Source organism: Gossypium hirsutum, chromosome A11 (genome assembly GCF_007990345.1).
Source record: "Gossypium hirsutum isolate 1008001.06 chromosome A11, Gossypium_hirsutum_v2.1, whole genome shotgun sequence".
In the NCBI taxonomy this organism is placed as follows: Eukaryota; Viridiplantae; Streptophyta; class Magnoliopsida; order Malvales; family Malvaceae; genus Gossypium; species Gossypium hirsutum.
Window position 1 is genome coordinate 11212180 of NC_053434.1, and position 21920 is coordinate 11234099.

The following is a 21920-nucleotide window of genomic DNA, read 5'->3' on the forward strand; positions in this document are numbered from 1 at the left end:
ATAATTATATGAAATAATGACGTTATCACCTTTTAATAATTTAATATTTCATCAGTAATTTTATTTTAAATTTTAAGATTTTTATTTGAATTTAATTTTTTTTTCAAATTTTCATACATTATAAAATCATCATTTGTTCACGTTGGCATGATGTAATCATAATTTTGTTAACGAAGTTTTTCCTAAAAAAATAAACCTAGTTGACAAAAAAGGAAATTTTCTGAACCGAGAAAAAAGGGAAGTGAACTTGACCTATAAAGGAATGCATGTTGATTTTATTATCTTTTACCTGAAAAATCTCATATATATATATATATCAGTTTTGATGGACAATGTTACATGATAAGATTAGGATAAGATTAGATACAAATATTATGGTTGTCAGACTGTTTGGAATACGATAACTGAAATATACGATAGAGATTGTAAGTGTGGATTAGATTACCTTCTGTTTTTTTTTTTAAAGATTTTACATGATCGGGGATAAATATTGATTTGAATTTCATAAAATACAAATAAATTTAATCCTCGACATTAGGTCGGTTCTTAACATTTTTAGGACTTTAGACTAAATAATAAAATGGATCTCTCTCAAAAAATATATAAAATGTAATACAATAAAAATAGAATTTTTTTTAGTCATAATAAATAAAACATTTATGGTGAAAAATTAAAAATTTTAAGCATTTAATTAATTTATTTTAGTCTAATTTTTTTTTCATATTAAAAATTGAAAAAATATTTTTTTTACCTATTTAACCTTGAGCTACATTCTCAAACGTTATTATATATATAAGTTGGTAAGATATTTTGTGATTAAAATATTTCAAGAAATAGCAGTAGCGAACAAGGGAGCTATGAATGGAGAGACATTACATATCTGTTTTTGGTACTTCATCTTCATAAATCAGAGAACTACAGAGGTGATCTATAAATGTAAAAATAGATTTAGAAACTGGGTGGGAAATCGTGGGGGGTGGTCACAATCTTTGTTGACACCGGGAGTGGGTGTTGTGACCCAGCAACGGATTAATGAGAGTGGCCATGCTGTTGACTGAGGCGACGTGTCCTAAACTCAGTGGTGTGGGGTCCCTTCTCTTAAGTCATTTGTTCCAGTTTTGCCAAGTGGGTTATGTTAATCATTTTTTAATTATTCATAAAGATCACGCTGAAATCCGAAACTTCTTAAATGAAATCCCGTTTTTGAATATCGAAATTACAACCTCACCCTTTCGTTTAGGTGAAAGGAAAGGAATGGGATGGAGGGGCGAGGACTGAAATGGAAACAGACAAAGATTAAAATGCCTGAAAGTACGCTATAAATATGGTATTAGGAGATTTGATTCGAGTTTACCCTTTTAGCTTATGAGGAATGATTGATTAACTAAATCTCAAACACCAAATAAGTTTGCAGTTGCCGCCGCTCTTCTTCTCTCACTTTTTATCTTTTATCACTCCACTCACTCTTTCTCTGTTTCTTTTTGTTCTTTGTGTTTTTTAGTTACGAAAAAAGCACAAGTAGAAAAAGGATGGCATCTGATGAAAGTATGACGGTTGTTTCCTCTATGCCGGAAGATGAGTTGGATGATATTGATGTTGGGTTTGATCATGATCATCACCCTCATCCACATAACTTGTCTAGGCTATCCATGTGCACTAGTTCCATGTACGAGGATGAGGATGATGATGACCGTATGGGGATGTATATGTCGAGATTGTCCATGGAAAGCTTTGATGCGGATGTTGAGGAAGAGTTCTTCAGCAAAGAATTGCTTGAACTCTCGTCTGACTCTGACAAAGAACCTGGTTGTTATTCTCTTCCGGCCTCGCCACCCCGTCGGAATCCGACTAGGGGGCTGTCTCAGCAGCTTATGGAAGTGGTCAAAGATTATGCCAGTGAAAATGAAGCTCTAAAGGGGGGTTATGGAAGGCCAAAAGGGGGCAAGAATTTGAGGAAGAGGAGGGTTATAAGAGAAAGATGGGCAGGCAAGGAGAGTAAAAATAGTGGCAAAAAGAAAGATATGGATTTCATGGTGGGTTATAGTTATTACAGTGGAAGTTTTAGCGGGGAGAGTGAAGCGGGTAGTGCGGGTGTGGTGGTGATTACTAGGCCAAAAGGAGGCAAGAGGTCGCTGTGTATGGACCTGGAGGAAGTGAAGGCGTGTAGGGACCTGGGTTTTGAGTTAGAACATGAGCTTATGTTGGAGATGCCCAGTGCCAGTCGTGTTTCACTCTCAGGTTCCACTCTTGATACTACCAGTAGCGGTGGCAATTCTCCCATAGCCAACTGGCGTATCTCTAGCCCTGGTTAGTCAAAACCATGCCCACTCTCTCCCAATTACCTTTAATTTAAACCCTTCTTGTCGGAGTTTGCTTAATTAGTATTAACCATCAGCATTTTCAATACATCTAATGGGATGTTTGCTTGCTCCGTAATTTTAGGTGACGACCCCAGGGATGTCAAGGCTCGGCTGAAGGTGTGGGCACAAGCAGTGGCGCTTGCATCCTCATCCAGGCATTGCGGTTGACAAACTATCATCCACTACTATTTTTGGTTCCCAGTTTTATTTCTTTTTCATTTCATCGAAATCCTTACGTCGGGAAGGATTTAGTACATTTTCTTCTTCAATTTGTTTCCTAGAAAAGAAGTTTTCCAGAGATTTATTCGAACTTTTATTTTTTTTTTATTTTTTATCTGTTGGGCATCTTTTTTAAATTACTAATGTACAGCTTTCCGCTTGTAAATATAACTCGGTCGAATATGGAGTCAAAATGCCAAATAGCAGGTTTAAACTACACTTTGGCTTGGTGAATGATCTCTTTGCTAATCTGTTTTCTTACTATTTGTCTTCAGTCTTTGATTTGAGTGGGAGAATTTTGGATGAAGATTTGTCTCACAGTTTGCTCCCAAAAAGTAGAACTTAGAATTTTGCTTTGCAGTAAAGAATTTGATCAATTACCCTCCGTTTAACAAAAAAATTCAACAATGTCCCCACTCAAGACCCTAAACATAGACAAATCGCCCAAAATGATGATTTGCTTAACCTTTTTACGTAATCAAAGCAATAAAGTAAGACCTTGGGTCTTAATAATCAGCCTCTTTTATAATTAAGAAAGCAAGTGCGCATAACTTTTTACTGCACAAAAATATTGCAGAAACTATCTTACAGCTTTTCATCGGCTTGGTTAAAATCAATGCTTTCCAAATTTCAACTACATCTCCTACACAATGCACATATGTTGATAACTCTTCTTCCAATATGCTTAAATAAAACCATCAAATTGGATCGGAGATAGTATATCAAAACAGAGTGACACTCACTGGAAAGAACTAATAACTTCCTTCATGGAAAAGTAACTACCATGAAATATCATTGATGACATCACCTACCAAACCTTTAATTGGATTAGGCAAATCTCACACTATATATTCAGGCAAGATGTTTAAACATCCTGCCTACTTATATTCAGTTATCCAAGTATCTCTAATGCTACAAATTTCAAAATAAAGCTAAAAGCACCTAGAAAAACAATGTGGAATTGATGTGAATCCAAAATTTTATGATACGACAGAATACAGCAAATAAAGAACCAGCCCCATATACTTGGCAGACACCAAGAAACATCCCCCTCTTCACTTTCGTGCAAATCATTCCAGGGCATTAACTATGGCAATCACAGAAGGGTTGAAAAGAAAGGCAGTGGCTACTAAAGAAGCGCTTTAAGTGAATGATTTAAAATGCAAGAAAATGAACCCACCTTATCTGGCTAGGATTTGGACTTTAATGTTATAATTGTTAGTCTCTGTCCAAACTGAAACCCCATGATGCATTTGGAACACATATTAAGGTGATCAAGAAAGCATTAAGCAGATTTAGGGGAGTAAATGTCAATCTTGTCGACTCTGAGATTGTTATGGTTGAAGTAACATCACTGCATAGGAAGATATTAATTTCAGTCTCACAGTCGACGTGGAGTGATGAAATCCAGAAAGGGTGCATTAGGCATACTTAAAATGCCAAGAGACAATAAGAGATGACATATGCACTTGACCACAAGGGGGTGTAAGAGTTTGAACTACTAGGATTCCTAGGGAAACAATTTCATCCTAGATTTATTAGAAAGGTTGTACAATATTATATTTTTCTGCTCAGTTTGAGTGCAAAGATATAAAGAGTCTTTGGAGACATTATATTGCTTAAAGGATAGATTTTGAAATAAAATAAATAAAAAGGAGAGGATATTGCTAATCATAGTGATATGCATACCCTAGAAATCTCATAGTTTATCAGTTTATTGTCAAAATGAATGAATGTTACAGTTTCCACAAATGGCTATTGGGAAAAGAATGAAGTGAAAGCCAATAGGCCTTTACATGCAATCAACGAGAAGTTCTCACTCACTTGAAGATAAGATTGTGACAAGTATTGTCACAGGGGTATGGACAGTCAATAGCTTTAGTAGCTGTTCGATCAAAGAACCAGTCTCCAACAGATGCTGCAATTGCCTGCATGTTGATAACAAAATAAAATTTGCAAATATAGTTTGACCCTTACATCCAGGCGGAGAATATATTTGCAACATTACGTTCAAGCATTTAAGAGAGTTCAAAATTAAGTTTTATGAAAAGATGAGATATACCTTGTTTCCAATACGAGGGGAATCATTTGCATACCATGTGTCCTGTCTCTCTGACTGGCAGTGAGCAAAACAAGAATTTATGAATAAACCATTTTGGTTGGACATTGAGAAACCATTTATGGCACTGAGCATTTGATTCCTGAAGTCTGCTTTCAATGGGAGAATGAAGAATAGAGCTGTTATGGGCAATTCATCTATATTTGACTTGTCACTAACACATTTGAGTCAAAGCATAACAGAAACAAACTTGAAAATCACCTTGCAGAAACAGCATTTGTGATGAGTTACAATGAGAATGATCCATTTTGCAGTCACGCCAGAAGCCGTGAGGATCAGCAGATGATGGAATTAAACTCTCTTGGACCTGAAAACAGAAATAAGAGAAAATTATTGTCATACATTAGTCAATGCAGGACACTAACCGGACAATCCCAAAGTTTTGTTTTTGACAACTGTGTTCAACAGGTCTTAAAGTTAGCATATGACTTCTTGCCTTCAATATGTTTCTGGATGAACATATGGATTCTCATTTGTGGAAAAACAAAAGAAGAGGAGAGAAAAGAAGAAACAGAAAGCTGCAAAAAAAGGAAAATTACCTGCCATGCATCATAGGCTGCATTGAGAAGGAACAGAGGGGTCTGGATATTTGCAATCAAGTTTTGAGGGAAGAAGCACTGCAAATGAAAGCTAGGATTATGAGCTTTCTAATGATGAGTTGCATCTACTCAGTTAATCTGATCTAGTACATGAGCCCCAATAAAGAAAGCAGAGAAGTTTTACCGAAGTTGGATCCATTTGGCTGGTACAAGTATTTGGAAGATTCTTTTGCACACCCTAAAATTTCATGTAAATTTTTATTTTAGCCAGCAGAAAGCAATGAGAAAAAGTTTCATGACCAAGCGTTGATTACTCGTAAGTCATAACAGCACTAGCTATTTTTTTCTAGAGGACCAAATATATATCTCGAAAAAAAACTAGAACCACAAAATATCAGTAATAGCTCAGGAACCTCAGAATTATACTGAAGTTTGTTTGACCTTCTAAGATTTAGACATGAAACCTTATGTTCTCCTTATTAATTGAGTGTCAACCAAATACAGAAATCCAAGAGAGGTGAAAAAGTAGTACCTGTAAGGTAACCATACCCCTATACATATCCCTTAAGGTATGTCCACCAGCCATATTGGTTCTGCATAAATAATGAAAACCATGGATTAAGACGATTTTAATAAATAGGCAAAAGGCTACCATATCCAAAAAGGAGCAGAATGAAGTATAGTTAATTACGCATCAAGGAACAAGCCTGCATCACTTAGACATTTTACTTTTGTAGTGCTCGGAAACAAATCCTTAAATTCATCACAATGAAGAATGGAAGCTAGACCTCCAGCTGAGCATCCAGAAAGAAGAGCCTGAAACACAATCAAATCTAACCTATATTAGATATCCAAGCCAGATTGGGAACTGAATAAAAAGCATGCTAGATGCTCAACCTGCTCGGCATTCCGCATTCCCTTGGCCATTAATTCCTCCATAGCAGTAGACCAGATCCTTTGTCCTCTAAAATAAAGTTGGTTAGCCTGGATGCAAAATCACAGAATACCATGAATGCTTCACCAAGTTAAGATAGTAACAACTAACAAGTTTTATAGAATATACCCTATAGAAGGAAAAACGATCTGTTCTTAAAATGAGAACTTAAAAAGAACTTAACATATTATTCTTACAACCAACCCCCAGCCCAAGAAAACATTCCCAGTTTGTCTATTTAGAGTTGGCTTGCAATAACCACATAAAACTTTCCTAACACTCAGAAATCGTTGAAGAGACGAAAGGGATAAGGGCAAAAACAATAGTAATTTTGGGGCTAAGAATATGAAATAAGCATTGAGTAAATCAAATTGATCACTAATTTTCACTGACTAGGGTATTTGTGTCACCGGCAACTTAATGATAGTTGAGGGAAATGCTGCAAGAGGTTAGTACATAATACTACTCTTGCTTACCTCATTCTGGCCCTCCCCAGAAAAAGATGCCCCATCACAGTAACGTAGCTTCACTCTGTTCCAGTTATAGAAATCTGCACAACGCGAGAGGCCCCATTCAAAATTTTTATGAAGAAATGCTGCATAAATACTTGTCCAAAAAGTAAAAATGGGCTATCAATTCTACAAACCAGGGTTTTCTTCAGCTTTATTGCTCAATATTCCAGTAAAATTTAGTCGCTTCTCCATAAATTTTGATGAACCACGTCGAGTAGTTTTGCGGAAGACACAACTTCGAATGGTATTACACCATCCACCTCCCTAAAACAAACATAAATTCCAGTTAAGTCACTAAAATTAGCTACAAAGGAAATCAAACTACTAAGAGTAGTCAATGAAACCACTAAAAGGTCCTTTCCTGACATAGGAAAGGTCAAATGACTTTAGAATCTAAGACCAAAAAAAGGATGAAAATCAATCTTTATTAGATAATGTGGTGTTGAAGTATGTTGGCCAAACCTCCAATTGGATGAGCCAGCTGTTTGAACCAGAGCGAAACCCACGATCCAGATGATAACCAGGAGGCGTCCCATCCAAACAAACTGTGAAACCCAAGGCATGAAAAGAAAGAAAATGAAAAAAAAAAAAAGAAGGGAAAAAGGAGTCTCATATCTCAACAGGAATCAAGAATCAGAATTTCAGGGCAGTCCTGGAATGCAAGAAGTAAATGATGCGTTGAAGTTTGAGAAGTACCAGCTCCTTTAGAAGCAGCTCCTTGAATGAGAGTAAGGGGAATCATGAGAGAGTTGGCACCAGGGGATACTGCATCTTTCTCTAAGAAGGAGAGTAATCTGTCTTTAGCTTTAAGTTCTTGCAACCCATCTTCAGATCGGCTCCAACCAATCCCAACTACACTCCACAAGCTCAAAACCCATATCAGAACTCGCTTCATTATTTCTCTCTTTTGTCCTTTTCACTCCTCTTCTAGATTACAGCTAACTCTAAAAACCAGGGAAAGAAAGAAAAATAAACAAACAATGTATTCAGTGTAGGAGTTCGAAAAGCTTTGCAAAGAAAGCTAAAACCTAAAAATGAGGATGAAGGTGGAACACTTTCAAGGGGAGTGATAATGGCTAGAGATTTCAGCTATGAATTTTGATAAACCCCATTTTTGAATGACAGCAGAAATGAAGGCAAGATGCTACAGTTGAGCGACATTCACTGCTTAGTCAGCCACAAGAGACCGTTGCCTGTCTTGTACCTTTTCCATATGTTTATTGTTTTTTTATCCGTAGACTCTCGTGCAATACTTTAGGCAGCCGCAATCCTTTCCAACTAGTGTAGTTATTTTTCTTGAATGCTCCTCCTAAAATTACATTTACCTTCTTTTAAAACTTCTTCATCTTCCCAACTTCAATCTTCTTTCATTTTATGTCCTTGGAGACGAATGGAAACATTTGGTTTTGGGGCAAAGCAAACAAAACAAGTAGAATTAGGGGGAAAAAAAAGAGAGTAGGTTGGGATCAACTATGAATATGAACACCGACATAGACAGATTCCTGTTCCAGTCCTGTAGTGGTACTAAAACTAAACTAATACTATGCTTACCGACTATGTATTATTGCATGGTCTATGAATGATCATATAAAAATGCTCCACATCCTTACGCTCTCTAAATCCGCCGATAATACGCCTTCCGGTAATTGCGCTCTATTTTTTACTTTGAATATTTCCTGCATCATTTTCTGGTATTGGGCTAAGTAATAAATTACAAGCGAAAACAAAAAACACTGAATTTTGTTTTAGCTAAATATGCTGGAGGATAAGAAAAACATAATAATATCCTTCTTTATTTATTGCTGAAAGTGCATGTATATTGACGAGAAAGAAAAGAGCAAATTTTGAAGAACAATATTCTTTTTTCTCGCATTCAAATACTGAAGGAGCATTGTCTTCATCCCTTTCTATTTTATAAGAAATTATCCTGCCTCTTTGATCTTTTTGAATTCATCAATTTTAATCACTATACTGTAAATTTCATCCGTATTTTGTAATTAGATCAACTCTAAGTCCATGCACTTTTTAATTTTTTCATAAATTATAATTATTAATTTATTAACCAAAATTTTAAATAATATATGAAAACAATAAACTAACGTGACATTATACATATAATAATATATTTGCAACATCAGATTTCAGAAAATTTAACATAAATAATTTATCAATTATCATTTGATAAGTACAAAAACTAATATCAAAATTTAAAACTTTTTTTTTCTCTTTAGCCAACAAAGTTAGAATATGTAAAATTCATATTATAATGGGATGTGCACTTGGCAAATTGAATCCCTAAATTTTTATTACAAATGTAATAAAAAGAATCAAAATTTGTAAACTAAATAATCCCAACGTCGTCAAGATACTGAAGCAGTTGATAAGGACCCCTCATCTTCGCCAAAATGGTAGTGCTCATAGACATCAAGCAACAATTCCCTGCATGGTACAACAGCCCCTAGCTTAATGCAAGCCAAGAAAGCACCTGACAATTTCCGATGAAGACTGTAGGCCTCGTCTGGGGGTGGTGTAAGGCGGTGCCTCAGCATTGTTGCCCCGAGGTTTGAAATGCTTTGAGTAATATTAGTTGAGCGGAAATCATAGCCACCAGACTTTGAGAATGGCAATCCCACAACAAAACCAGCCTGAACGTGAGCCTCCAACATTACCTCTGATTCCTTTCCTGTCAAGAATCCAAGTCTCTGTGACATCTCAATAACTGCTGCTCTGTCATTATTTGCGCAAGCCATAACCTGGTCGAATACATGCAAGGAAGTAATCCTTCAGTTCACAACTACGGACAATCAACTCTGAAAATGGCAAAAGTTAAACCGCAACACAAGGTTGAACACCTCATAGAATTAGTAAGCGTGAAGCAAAGCCACCCTCAAGATCAAACTATATAGAGGTCTAGTAAGCAAGAGTCTAAAAGTAGAAAAATCCATAAAGGCTGAAGACAAACATATGGCTGGTTTTCAACCTAAATGTCAAAAGCAGCTTGTGCTATTCGTGTGGGAAAAAGAAAAAGAAAAAATTTGATGCCACGAGCATTTTTGAAGGGAACAGACCATTCGCAAATAGTCATCAACAAATCGTTTAGGATAATCTCGAGCTGCTCCAAAGTCAATGAGATTGACTGTTTTGGTAGTCTCATCATATAGGAAATTACTCCAATTGGGGTCAGTCTGCATAAGAGCAAGAAAGGACGTCACTTCTTCAACAAGACTTATAAAATGGAACAAAGCAGCATTTTACGAGAATAATAAGAAGCAAACTTAGACAAAGAGCTAATTCTAAAAAGTTTATAGAAAACCAAAGTCAAGTTTCTTCTTAAATTGATAGCTTTAGGCTTAGATATTTTTGAGAAATAAACAAACCAAAACTTTCATTATGTTTAAAAATAACCTGGCCCTCAGATGACAAAGCAAAAATAGCCTTCAGGGATTTAAATGCTTTGTACAGAAAAGTAGGCAAGAGAGAGAAACACACACAGAAACCTCCTAAGAAAGGAAAAAGACATAAGAGAAAGTATACCTGCATAAAGCGGAAAACAAATAGCTCCATTAATGTCAGTTCTAGCAACTTTCTCCCAACATAATTACAAGTTCCTTGGTCCAGTAATGCAACCTTGTCAATTGGAACTCCTGTAGCAAGTAAATAACATTTTCAAAGTAAACAAATACAATTCATGAGATTATTTTATCAACCTTGTAAATTTGAAACTGTTTTAGAGACCAAATAAGATTGATGCACTTTGATCTATCAGATTCTCCAGTTCACAGTTAAAATATGTTCTTTTAAACAGTTGCAAGAAAGTATCCTCTCAATACTTAGAGAACATAGCACAAACTATGCGAACCAGATGCTTTAAGCAAAATAGGAACCTAAAAGATGCAGCACAATTACCAGAAATAAGTTCCGTGGTTAAAACTCTTTTGCCTGAAATATCATCCACAACAAGTGGAACATAAAATCCCTCATGGCCAGATAGCATATCACGGAATCTTTTCTGATTGGATGCCTCCAACTGATAGTCACATTCTCGAGATAATTCTTCTTTAGCCACCTGCAAGAATTCAAGCAAGGACATAAACATCCAATTTTTTAACACAGAAACTTCAATTGTCAATATACCCAGATAACATCCTCCAATAACCACTACCATTAAATACAGGACTGAGCCCCCATTTTGCGGCATGTAACAGTATAGCCAGAACCAGTAAAAAGGTGCGGAAAAGATCAAACAATACCAGGGAAAGATACTCTTAACTCTATCAACATGCCTAGGGATTGCAATGGATAGTGTGGACTCAGATATTTTCGGATATCCAACTTGCTTTTTGTAGATTTGGATATTCGATCTACTAGTGGATTAAGAGAGGAAGCGGATATTAGCTCTCCAAAAACAGATATGGATTCAAACATCTGACTCCATCATTGGCTTTACTTTTTAAAACTTTTATTTAAAAATATTTTTATATTTAATATATGTGGACTTATTTTTATTTAAAAAATATTTTCATACTTACTAAATGCAGATATTTAGTGGATTCGCATATTTTAATTAATTTGGATTCAAATTTAAGTAGTAATACTTGAATTTAATGTGAATAATAAAGGTATTCAAATTTTAAAGAAATTGCATATATCCAATCTATACTGCCGTCCCTAAATATGCTGGGCTTGGCCAAATAGCTTTGTGAACTATATCTGCAAGTGTCCATCGTTAAACTGTATTGGAAGGCCAACCATTTATTTAACATAGTCAAAACTTAGAAACTCGATAATATAAGTTGACACATGCATAAGCGCATACCTTCATTGCTCTGTCAAGATACAGCCCTTTAGGAATTAGATTTGTATAATCTAATAGAAGTTTGACATTTTCAATGTCACTCTCAATGCTATCTGCCACACCAGGGTACTGAATTTTCATTGCCACATCCATACCATCCTTCATAACAGCTCTGTGAACCTAGAATTTCACAGAGAGAGAGAGAGAGAGAGAGGTTAGGTTTTTAGGCTAGTTTTAAAATTGATGAAAAACTAGGAATGGCAAAACCCAAACCATCCCACTCCAATGAGGGCAAGTTTTTTTTCTTTTTGAACAATGGAGGGTAGGTGCGGGTTATTTTGGAAGGCGAATATGGAGCAATTCTAGTAATTGCTTGCCCCATTCCAATATATGAAATTACCCTTATATATGGTAAAAGGGTAAAAATGTAAAATTGCATCACAGAATAAACCCTAAATTCCTTTTTAACTTTTATATCTATAACTATTAAAAAGATGAAATTACCACTTCCTTATATATAATGTATTTGTTGTATAGTAAAATTGTTTATGCTATATTTCTTTTAAAGAGAATCAAATTGGGGCAAAGCAACGCAAGGATGGATGTACCCAACATCCATGGAGGTGATAATGGTTTTTTCAAAATTACACATCCATAGAGGGCAGGGCGAATGGTGGAGCACAGCATGTCAACTATGGAGAGCTGGTGGATTTGGCAACACCGGCCCCACCATGCTCTGTTGCCATCCCTATGAAAAACAATCTAGACAAAAGTTGTTTCATCCAAATAATCTCATTGAGCAAAATATTCCATTTCAAATGATGAAACAAAGCAAGTTGATGGGAAAGCAAGAAAGAGTAAATGGACAAGCATGGTAAGTATTCCAAATGCTGATATTCATTAGCTAAGCAAAAATGTAAAAACTGAATTTCATATATATACAAGAATGGAAAGCCTTGGTAACTAGAAAGAAGCATCAACTTGTCAGGGAGCAGTTGGATTGCACAAGGCAGTTAAATTATCACATAAACACCAGTAAACTTATATAAAGGTTGAAAAGAATACAAATCCCAAAGCTTTGCACAATAACCCATTCCGACCAAATAACATCAATGCTAGAAATAATAATGAGTAACTAATATTAACATGTTCACATATAGATCAAAAGTTTTTTATAGGTAAGACTCCTTGTAGCCAGTAAAAAAGCAACATATAGACAAAGAGACATGCTGCCTTAAAAGGTTACAAAGACTAAACATATATGGAACATCCTAATCAGAATGGCAATACAATAAACACGCAACCATTTGGCTTACCTGGCCAATACTTGCAGCGGCCAAGGGTTCATAATCAAAGCTAGTCAACTTTGTCGACCAACCAGGACCAAGTTCAGCATCCAAAACTTGATTGAGCTGGCTCCTCGGCATCACATCTGCACCTTGACGCACAATATCCAGAGCAGCCAATATCTACATAAAATGAAAGAAGGCAAAAATATGATTGGGCCACCGTACAAAGTCAAGGCAAGTAATCTTAATGAGAAAATCAGAAAATATAGACCACAACCTCCTGCATCATATATTCTCATTTGATGTTGAATAAAGACAGAACCACAAATATACCTTTCCCACAATGATTTCCACTATCAAATTACATTCACTAAACACCATCGTAACACATACAGAAGAAAAAAGATAAATCAGCATACCGGAGCTGGAACAAGGGATTCATCTTGTATGCTTAACATCTGTCCGAGTTTAAGAGCTGCGCCACGCATCCTACATAATGCAAGGGCCAATCTTTCGGCATTTTTTTCAGACAAGAATGGTGAAACCGCAGATTGCTTTTCATTTGAGTTAGGAGAACCATAAACAAGCCTCTTGGCAGATTCCTGAACTGTTCCCCATGCTAGACCAGCTCCTAAAGCAGCAAAGCTTTTGATGTTATACAAAAAACTAGTCAGCAAAGTAGCACAAAAAAAAAAGAGCATATAATTTGGCAATAGCAATACAAGATAAAACATTAAAAGAAACACACACACAATTTACCCAAATGCTCTAGAAAATGTAGTAGAGGGAACCTTCCTTTCCCTTGGCCTCCGTCTCTTCACAGGTACTGTCGCCTCTGCCGCCGTTTTGACCACTTCGCCGCCGTCCACATACCTCTTATTATCCGAAGTGGACTCACATTCTGTCTCTAAACCATCATTAACAAGTCTCTCCTGGGGAATCGTTTGACCATTATTACTAACGCCTTTATCAGAATCAACCTTTTCATCGCTGGTAAGGCTCGCACGTGCGATGTCGTTTGAGGAATAATTCACAACGTCCTTCCCACCGCCGTCATTGGTGCTGTTGAAGTAGACAACGGAGTCTTTGGGCCTAGGCTTGGAAAATTCGCGTACCTTACCTTCAGTTAAGCCCGTCAGGTCCGTAGCCGAAAGTAAAGCGTTTTTGAGAGAAGAAGAGATTAGGGTTTCGAGATCGCCATTCTTGGCGTGCTCGATCGTTTGGGAGCGTTTAGCAACCTCTCTAGCGATTAAGGAGAGTCCATTGACCAGCCTCCCCAGCTGATTGAAAGAACTCATGCCGCGTTTAATTCAAAGCATCATCTATTTCCTCAAAGAGAAAAATTGTGACCCTGTGACTTGGTTCTCAAAATTATAATTTAGTAAGGGAAAGAGAATGCAAGATCGAAAGAGAAAATGTTGTCCTAAATCCAAGGTTTCGAGTTTCAACTTGCGACCGCTCTTAAGCCTTGAAGGCTACGTGGATTTTGTCGTGTCCATTGGAATCGGGATGTAAGCAAGGTGTGAGACGTGGAGACCTATGGCCCAATGAATCAGTATTTATTGCCACTCTTCTTGGGCTAGCCTTAGCCCAATGCCCGAAGAAATAGTATGTAAAAGAAGAGTTTAGACCTTATGTAATTATTATGTTTTAGGGTTTTCTTTTAAATTATGGTTTTAGTGTTGAAATTTAAATTTAATCCTACTATTATTTTTGTGAAAATATATATATTTTAATTTGTTATGATTTAATAATTTATGTTACTTTTTTTTCCTCTTTTCAATATGTCTTATATGATTTTTGTTTAAATTTTTCTTAAGTTAGAGTCAGAAATTCGGTAAAGTCCATTTAAGAACTTGTTTTGCATCCTTGAATGAGCAAATAATTTCCCTTTTACCAATAGTTCAAACACATTAAAATTTTACTTTCTAACTCTTACACTTGAATCTATTTATGTTCTCCATGACCTTACCATCAATTCCCCAATTACTCTTTAAAAAATATGTGAACTCAATGTGTTCATTCCACACAGCCTATTTTCAGCTTTGTTATTACTCAATTCCGAGACAAGTGAAACAAGATGGTGGCTTGAGCCTATGCGTTCAATGTATGTCACAATCGTCCCTCAAAAATGGCTCATCCAAACACTACTACATATAAAGCGGTCAAGCCGCTAGTAGAAGTTCCCTCGCGACCAAGTAAAAGCTGCTCCATGAAAACCCATATCATGCATGCCATGGTCATAAATAAAATCTCGCATCCCATCATCGATTCCCATTCTATTCAGGTTACCCCCATTTACGTTCCTCCATGCTAGCAGTAGCGTTAAAATCTCCCCCCAACACTCAGTGCAGCTAGTTGGCCCCAAAGAGATCTCCTTTTGGATGGCACAAGGACGATCATAAACTGCGGTCAACAACACCAAACCTAGAGCTCCTTGTTTCTTGCATTGACAATGAATAAATTGAGAAGATACTCTCAAGACTTCAACAACTGTATTACGGTTCCAAAGAAATCATAGACCTCTAGAGAACCATCGAGCTTCAACCCAAAATGAGCTATCAAACTTCGTTCTTCTAACGACTTCAACTTTAGTCCCACTGATATGAGTTTCCATCAATACAACGACATCCAGTCCATGAATATTTAGAAAGTTCTTCAAGATACAACCAAACTTAGAGCTAGCAACACCTTGTACATCCCAACAAAATAACTTCAACATCATAAGGAAAAAAAGATTGTTTATTGGGATACCTCAACATCAATTGTGTTATGATTTTATGGCATCAAGCGTAATCTCCATTCCCTCAAATGATCCATTGCCATCTCCCTCAACAGGGTTAGCCTGCTGAGCCCCGTGTCCCGGAACCGATCCCAACTTAACCGCATGGTTGTTGGTTGAGGGCATCCACCCATTCAGCTAAATATGGCTTCGATGGATTCCCTTTTTCTTATTTTGAAGACTTAATTCACAATTTGACCATGCAAATATACTTTTTTTTTCATTTTGGTACCTAATTTTTTTTACCCAATTAGGTACGTAAAGTATTCTTCTGTTATGCTTTTCTTAATCCAATTCTTAAACGGACGTTAAAAAAAAATTCCACATATCACAGAACTACAATCCAATATATATACAATAAAATAATCGTGAGGTGAAGAAGGGAAAAGAAAGCCAGAAACCAATCGGTCTGGGTTTTGTCAGTCTCTATTATTGATTTCATATTCATAAAGTACCACTCAAAATGGTTTTGTTGGGTTATGGTATGATCTCTTCAATATTCCAAATTTATTCTTAATTTCAAGTCTCAATAATTTTTTTATTTGTGAGAGAAGATGAAATGAGTGGTTGATTTTTTAGAATGACAAATAAACAATAGTAAAAAATTTAATTTTAATTGAAATATAATTTTTAAATTTCTTTTCATTTTTCATTAATTTATTTTTAATTTCGATTTTTTTTATCTTACACAGTAAAACAAGTACCACTACTCCCGGATTGGTCGAACATTGTTTTTCTAAACAGCGATTAAAATTGAGCGAAGAAACATAACAGATATTATCTTTTAAGTATTTAATTAGGATAAAAAAAATTTTAAATACCAAAATGAGAAAATAAATATACTTTAAGGATCAAATTGTAAATTAAACCTATTTTGAATGATTTTTTTAGCATATCCTTCGTACTCACTGCCACTTTCTGATTGTATGTAATTTCTATATATATTTTTTTATTTTTAATTATCTACTAAATTAGATTTTTCAATTTTTGTATCAATGTTATTTTACAGGAATATGTGACATATTAGAAAAATATCAATTTTTGGTTGTATTTAATTTTTAATTAGATTAGATTATATATATTTAATTTTTGGTTATTTTACAGGAATATGTGACTGATTAACGAAGCTCTCATGTTCCCCTAAAATGGAGATGAATATTTGACCCACATTAATTATACATACAAAATTTAAGTTGAAAGTTTATTTGAAAATTTGAAGTTAAAAATTTATTAATAATTTTGAAAAAAAAAAGTTACAATCTTTGAAATTTTCTTGAATGCAAAGAAAAATATCTTTTTATTCTTCTTTTAGGTTTGACTTTAATTCACAAGTTGTTTGATTTGATCTTGAATGGATGTAAATGGCTTCAAGTGTCGGCTTGATTTACTCTTGAAGTAGATTTAGACCTCATTTCTTCAATTGAAACAAATTGAAAGGCAGCTTTCTTCGTAAACAATTTTTGCCTTTTTCTCCGCGGTTAAACTAGATTGGAAGGTGATTTTTCTTCCCAATGTGTATGATATTCTTCAAATTATTGGGCTTCTTCATAAAATTTTCTAGCTTCTTGAACTTATTAATTTCTAGAATGGCTAAGAATGATCCTTTTAATTATAGAATTTGACCCAATCACATAAATAAAAGAATTACTCCATTTAATTGTTCTACAAGAATTTAAACACTTTTATTTATCATGTATCTCGTATTAATTGAATTAATTAAAGATGAAAATTATTTGATATTATCGCTTAATTAATTTTTTTCATCATGGTAATTTTAACTTCACATTGGTTCTAATCTATCCAGTTTTTTACGTAAGATGAAATTTGGAAACTTACTGGTTTGAATCTTGGCTTTTTTTTAAAGCTTATGGGTGGATGAATATATAGTTAGCACTGGAGTGAATACGTTAAAGGCATTCTAACGTCGACATTAAAAGCGGTGTGGAACTATCCTTGATTACTATACTAAGATTAGTAAAAGGTATGCAGTTTTATAAAGAAAACCCTTTCGTATTATTTAATTAGTTGATGTAAAAAGCGAAGATGTGGTTAGCCTTCTACCCATTGTTGAAGACAATTTGAACATTATTTGGATGGGCAGATAACGCTGCCTTGCACGCTACTCTTTTAAGTGTAATCCACTGATGTTCCATTATGGAAGGATGATATATATTCATGCTTTGCATGTTCACAGTTCACAACAACTAATGATGATCACACTGTTTTCCAAAATTAATTGGATGCCATCGAAATTTATTAACCTGAACCAATGAAAATTGAAATAGGCTCAACCCGGGAGGCGATGAAATTCTAGGGAAACATCAAAGTGGGCCAAAACTTTAGAAAAAGCTAATCTCACGAAGTCCGATATTGTGGGGTTCCGCAATCTGTGGTTGATTGATCTAACAACACCACCCAAATCAGGTGAAATTTTAAAAAGAAATGAAATTCTACAAATACCTCTGCAAATTCTTTGTAGAAATACTACAGTAGGGTTGGTCGGATGGGTAGGAAATTGAATGTCTGAATTCAAGAAATAACGACATGAAACAACTCGGATAGTGGGTCCTAAATGTTTTACAATGCATGCACTGTAATTCGTACAACCACAGCCCCTTTGTATTTTTGCCTGTTTCGCTCTCATTTTATCATCCTCTACACTTCCCACTTTCACTTTCTTTTTTATTCAGCAAACCAAATATCATTTCTACAATAAAACCTTTGAAGTTTTGTAAATAAAATTAAAAAAAAAAAAGAGTATTATTTTCTTGTTTGAAGATCCAATCCAAATTTAGATACTTAAATATATGGGACATAAAAAACAAATCTGTTGTTGTCTTTATTTTTTTTTTCAATTTCCTATTTCTTTGGTTAATTTTATTGAAAATTAATCCTAGTCAAAAATTCCCACTCAAGATTTTCAATTGGAGACAAAACACAAATCTAGTCCCCAGCAAACAAGTGTATGAAATTGTCAAGAGACAAATTGAGAGTGAAAGTGACATTTTTGTTCACTATTTTTTCTGATAGAACCTTGACCTAACTTCAAGTTCAATCAGCTTGATTGAAATTAAAATTTGTAAGTGGGTTCTTTTTTTCATTTGTGATTTAAAATTAGTAAATATTGAAAATAGTGATAATACTGTAATGTTTTAGGGTAAGCTATATAGCAAGTCATAGCTGAGACATGATGCAAAACTAACTAATTTCCTTTTTTTTTTTTGTCTGTTTTTAACCTAAGACGTTGGTGGTGAAAAGTCAAGACAATGTTTGCATCAATCTTGATTTTCAAGAAATCTTCTCAAGTTCAATGCATACTAAGGGTGTGTAAAGTATTTATAACCATACTACCATTCTTTTATAATTTATAAAATTTTTATTTAATAAAATAAAAATTTATTTAATTTTTTAAAAATTATAAAAATATATGCTATTAAAATAGTAAAATTATATTTTTATTATCATTAAATTATACAATTTAATTCCAACCCAAAAAAAAATTCTAACTTTGTCTCTATGTGATTGGCTAAAAGTGTAATTTCTGTGCAAATTTGCATAACCAACTTTGTGGATTACCGATACTAATTCTAATTTATTTTGTGATTTCCTCCAAACCTTTTTTTTAGCACGGATGCACAAACTATTCTTGTAATCTTTTGATTATAATAACTTTTATAAACTTAATTTGCATTTGACTTGTGCTATAATGTTAAAAAGAAAATCATTTTTATAACTTTTTTTATAATATTTCGATTATTATTCCATATAAATTAGATAATAAATAATATAGAATTTATAATATAACCTTTATAAAAATTTATAAAGAGTATTTAATATATTTTATAACACTTATGTTAGCATTAGACATGAATCTAGGGGCTGATAGGGGCTCGGCTTTCCTAAAATAGAAAATTACTATTTAGACTATTTAAATTTTTTTAGTAAAAGTAAAATTACACTTTGGCCCCTCTAAAATTATAAAAATTTGATCTAATCCTTTAAAAATTATAAAGATGTAAACTATTAAAAATTAAAATTTCATTCGACCCCTAAAAAATTTTTTAGCTTCGCCCTTAGTTAGCATGCTTAAATACACGTCAATATAAGAATAATATAAATTTTATAATATAGTCTTTATAGATTTAATTTGCTATTAGGACAAAAATTATGTCAAATATTTGGAATCGATGTGTCTAATAACAAAATATTTTTTATCTAATAATAAATATATAATTATATATTTTTTAAAAATATGTCTTAAAATTAAAATATTTTATTATTATTGTATAAAAATAATTTCTTAAACTTAAATTATGTATATGTGTTTGGACAATCATATAGTAATTAGTAATTGCTTGTAATTACGCTTGTAATTATCTTAATTCTTAGCTTCCACCCAAAAATATCGGAGTAAAATTAAACTCGGACTAGAGAGTGTTAAACACAATACAATAGAACCTAAAAATTATTAAGTGAATTTCTAATCACTATTTAACTAATAATAATTTTTATTTTCTTTTTTTATTTTTTCTCTCTATCTTTATTATATTGACGTGCTCGCAACTAACAAAACTAATACATAAACTGTAGTGAAGCCAACCAAACCCAATGTCAATGGTGTCTTATTATTGCCAAAAACAATAATGTAATCATACCATAATCCTGTTGTTTGCTTGTGAAGCTTTTTTGAGATAGAGACCTTTTTCATCAGAGCAAATCCACCATAAACATGAACCCCGCGCCCCTCCCAAAAAAAAAAGTGTTTTTATTTTATAACATGATCACAACTTAATCATCATGATCCATAGCTACATATTTGTCAAAACCTATGACGTTTTGGCAAGTAATAATCAACTAACACAAACCATAATTGGATTGGGAAGAAGAAGAAAAAAAAAAGGTTTTATTTTACTTTTCAAAAATTATTTCTTTTTAATACCCCACTTTTCTTTTTTGGATAAATTTAATACCCACTTTGATCAGAATCTGAGCTCAAAGTTCTCAACTCATCTCTTGACTACAAATTAGACTTTTAACCAATTTATGTTGAATATTTATGTTATACAAAATGAGAGAGGCTTTAGTTTTTTTAGGTGTTAGTGGATTACAAATTTCCACTTTATTTTTTCATTTTCTTAAGGGAAATTGATGACTTAGGGTTTTTGTTTTGATACGAAGGATATATTTGTGGGCTTAGCTTAGACTTTGGTTTGGAGATACCCACTTCAACTACTTAATATATTTATGTATTTCTTAATATATTATATTGTATTAGTATATGATTTTTGAAGTAAACAAAAACAAATGATGCTGGCGTTACAAAGAGGACAACTCGAGGGGAGAGGGTTTGGTCATCATATTGTAGTGGATTTAGTTTAGTTTAGTTTAGTTTAGTTAGTCAACAATGCAAGGATACAAAGGGCATGAATTTGGCATCTTGGTGCTACTTACCCATTATTTATCATTTTCTTAACGTCACGAATAAAATTAGTTGGAAATTTTTTAAAATAAATTATATCATTATCATTTTTTTCTTTTTTCATTTTTAAATAGATTCAATAAAAACACGCATAATGGGATATAACTTAAATTTATGATTTTTTTTAGATATTCAACTATATCATTTCAATCAAAATTTTATTTAGTTTTTATATACTTTTTTTATATTGTACCATAATCTGTTTTATTTATATTAATGTAAAATTAAATTCATTTGAAACGTTTGATGTAATTTTTTTTTTATATTTAAAGCTTTTCAAAAGTGTAAAATAATTAAAAAATAATGATGTTTTGTTGTTGACCCGAAGATAATTTTTTTGATTAATTTTCATAAAATAAATAATGAAAAATTATTATCCATGGAAACCAGTAGTGAATTTTGTAATTCATGAATAATTAAAATAAAAATGACAAAGAATCCCAACATTTGATCTATTGGTTCACTATATTCTCAAGATTGTAGGATTGATCCATAAGTAGTGTTTGTGTGGATATGTGAGTTTATAAAAGTAATTCTATCGGAAGAAAATATACCATTACATGTTTTGTCTTTATAAAATTTACAAATATACATAAACGAGGGATTAGAAAAAGAATTAAATTAATACTGAGTATAAATGGACAAAAGCTCGAAATATAATCAGCCAAAATTTACCTATCACAATTATGCATAATGGGATTAAAGATTTATAAATGACAATTGTGTATGGTTTGACATGAGGTTAAACACTCACCAACTTAAGGCATTAACTTTTGTCAATAATACCAAAGTCTTATTAATTTAGGTATTTTATGGTCAAAGTCTACCAATAGTCTCTACACTATTTTATAAGTCTCTCTATAAAAATTTGTTTTAGATTAGTCCTTGTATA

The 21920-nt window shown here is 33.6% G+C and overlaps 3 protein-coding genes across 7 annotated transcripts; 1 reads left to right on the forward strand and 2 right to left on the reverse strand.

Annotated features, from left to right (window-relative positions):
* The first annotated feature begins 1219 nt into the window (after positions 1-1219).
* On the forward strand, positions 1220-2796 carry LOC107943123 (uncharacterized). Its single transcript, XM_016876868.2, has 2 exons — positions 1220-2307; positions 2443-2796. Exons 1-2 carry the CDS (start codon positions 1530-1532, stop codon positions 2526-2528), a joined length of 864 nt encoding a protein of 287 aa, XP_016732357.1. The 5' UTR covers positions 1220-1529; the 3' UTR covers positions 2529-2796.
* A 531-nt stretch (positions 2797-3327) lies between these two features.
* On the reverse strand, positions 3328-8502 carry LOC107943121 (pectin acetylesterase 6). Of its 5 annotated transcripts, none has more exons than XM_041081047.1 (14): positions 7888-8447; positions 7380-7627; positions 7146-7228; positions 6818-6947; positions 6648-6721; positions 6135-6221; positions 5929-6053; positions 5770-5830; positions 5422-5475; positions 5238-5315; positions 4900-5005; positions 4642-4787; positions 4404-4507; positions 3328-3933 (listed from the first exon to the last, which is right to left on the reverse strand). In XM_041081047.1, exons 2-14 carry the CDS (start codon positions 7576-7578, stop codon positions 3798-3800), a joined length of 1383 nt encoding a protein of 460 aa, XP_040936981.1. In that variant the 5' UTR covers positions 7579-7627; positions 7888-8447; the 3' UTR covers positions 3328-3797. The 5 variants fall into 5 exon arrangements, with proteins under 5 accessions (XP_040936981.1, XP_040936980.1, XP_016732355.1 ...); XM_041081046.1 differs by having other exon boundaries at positions 7712-8447; XM_016876866.2 differs by having other exon boundaries at positions 7380-8502.
* Positions 8503-8822: 320 nt separating this feature from the next.
* On the reverse strand, positions 8823-14291 carry LOC107943120 (protein ABC transporter 1, mitochondrial). The gene is made up of 8 exons (XM_041081050.1): positions 13527-14291; positions 13187-13412; positions 12795-12947; positions 11500-11658; positions 10590-10749; positions 10218-10327; positions 9752-9868; positions 8823-9436 (listed from the first exon to the last, which is right to left on the reverse strand). The coding sequence occupies exons 1-8, from the start codon at positions 14063-14065 to the stop codon at positions 9044-9046; spliced, it is 1857 nt and encodes a 618-aa protein (XP_040936984.1). The 5' UTR covers positions 14066-14291; the 3' UTR covers positions 8823-9043.
* Positions 14292-21920: the final 7629 nt, after the last annotated feature.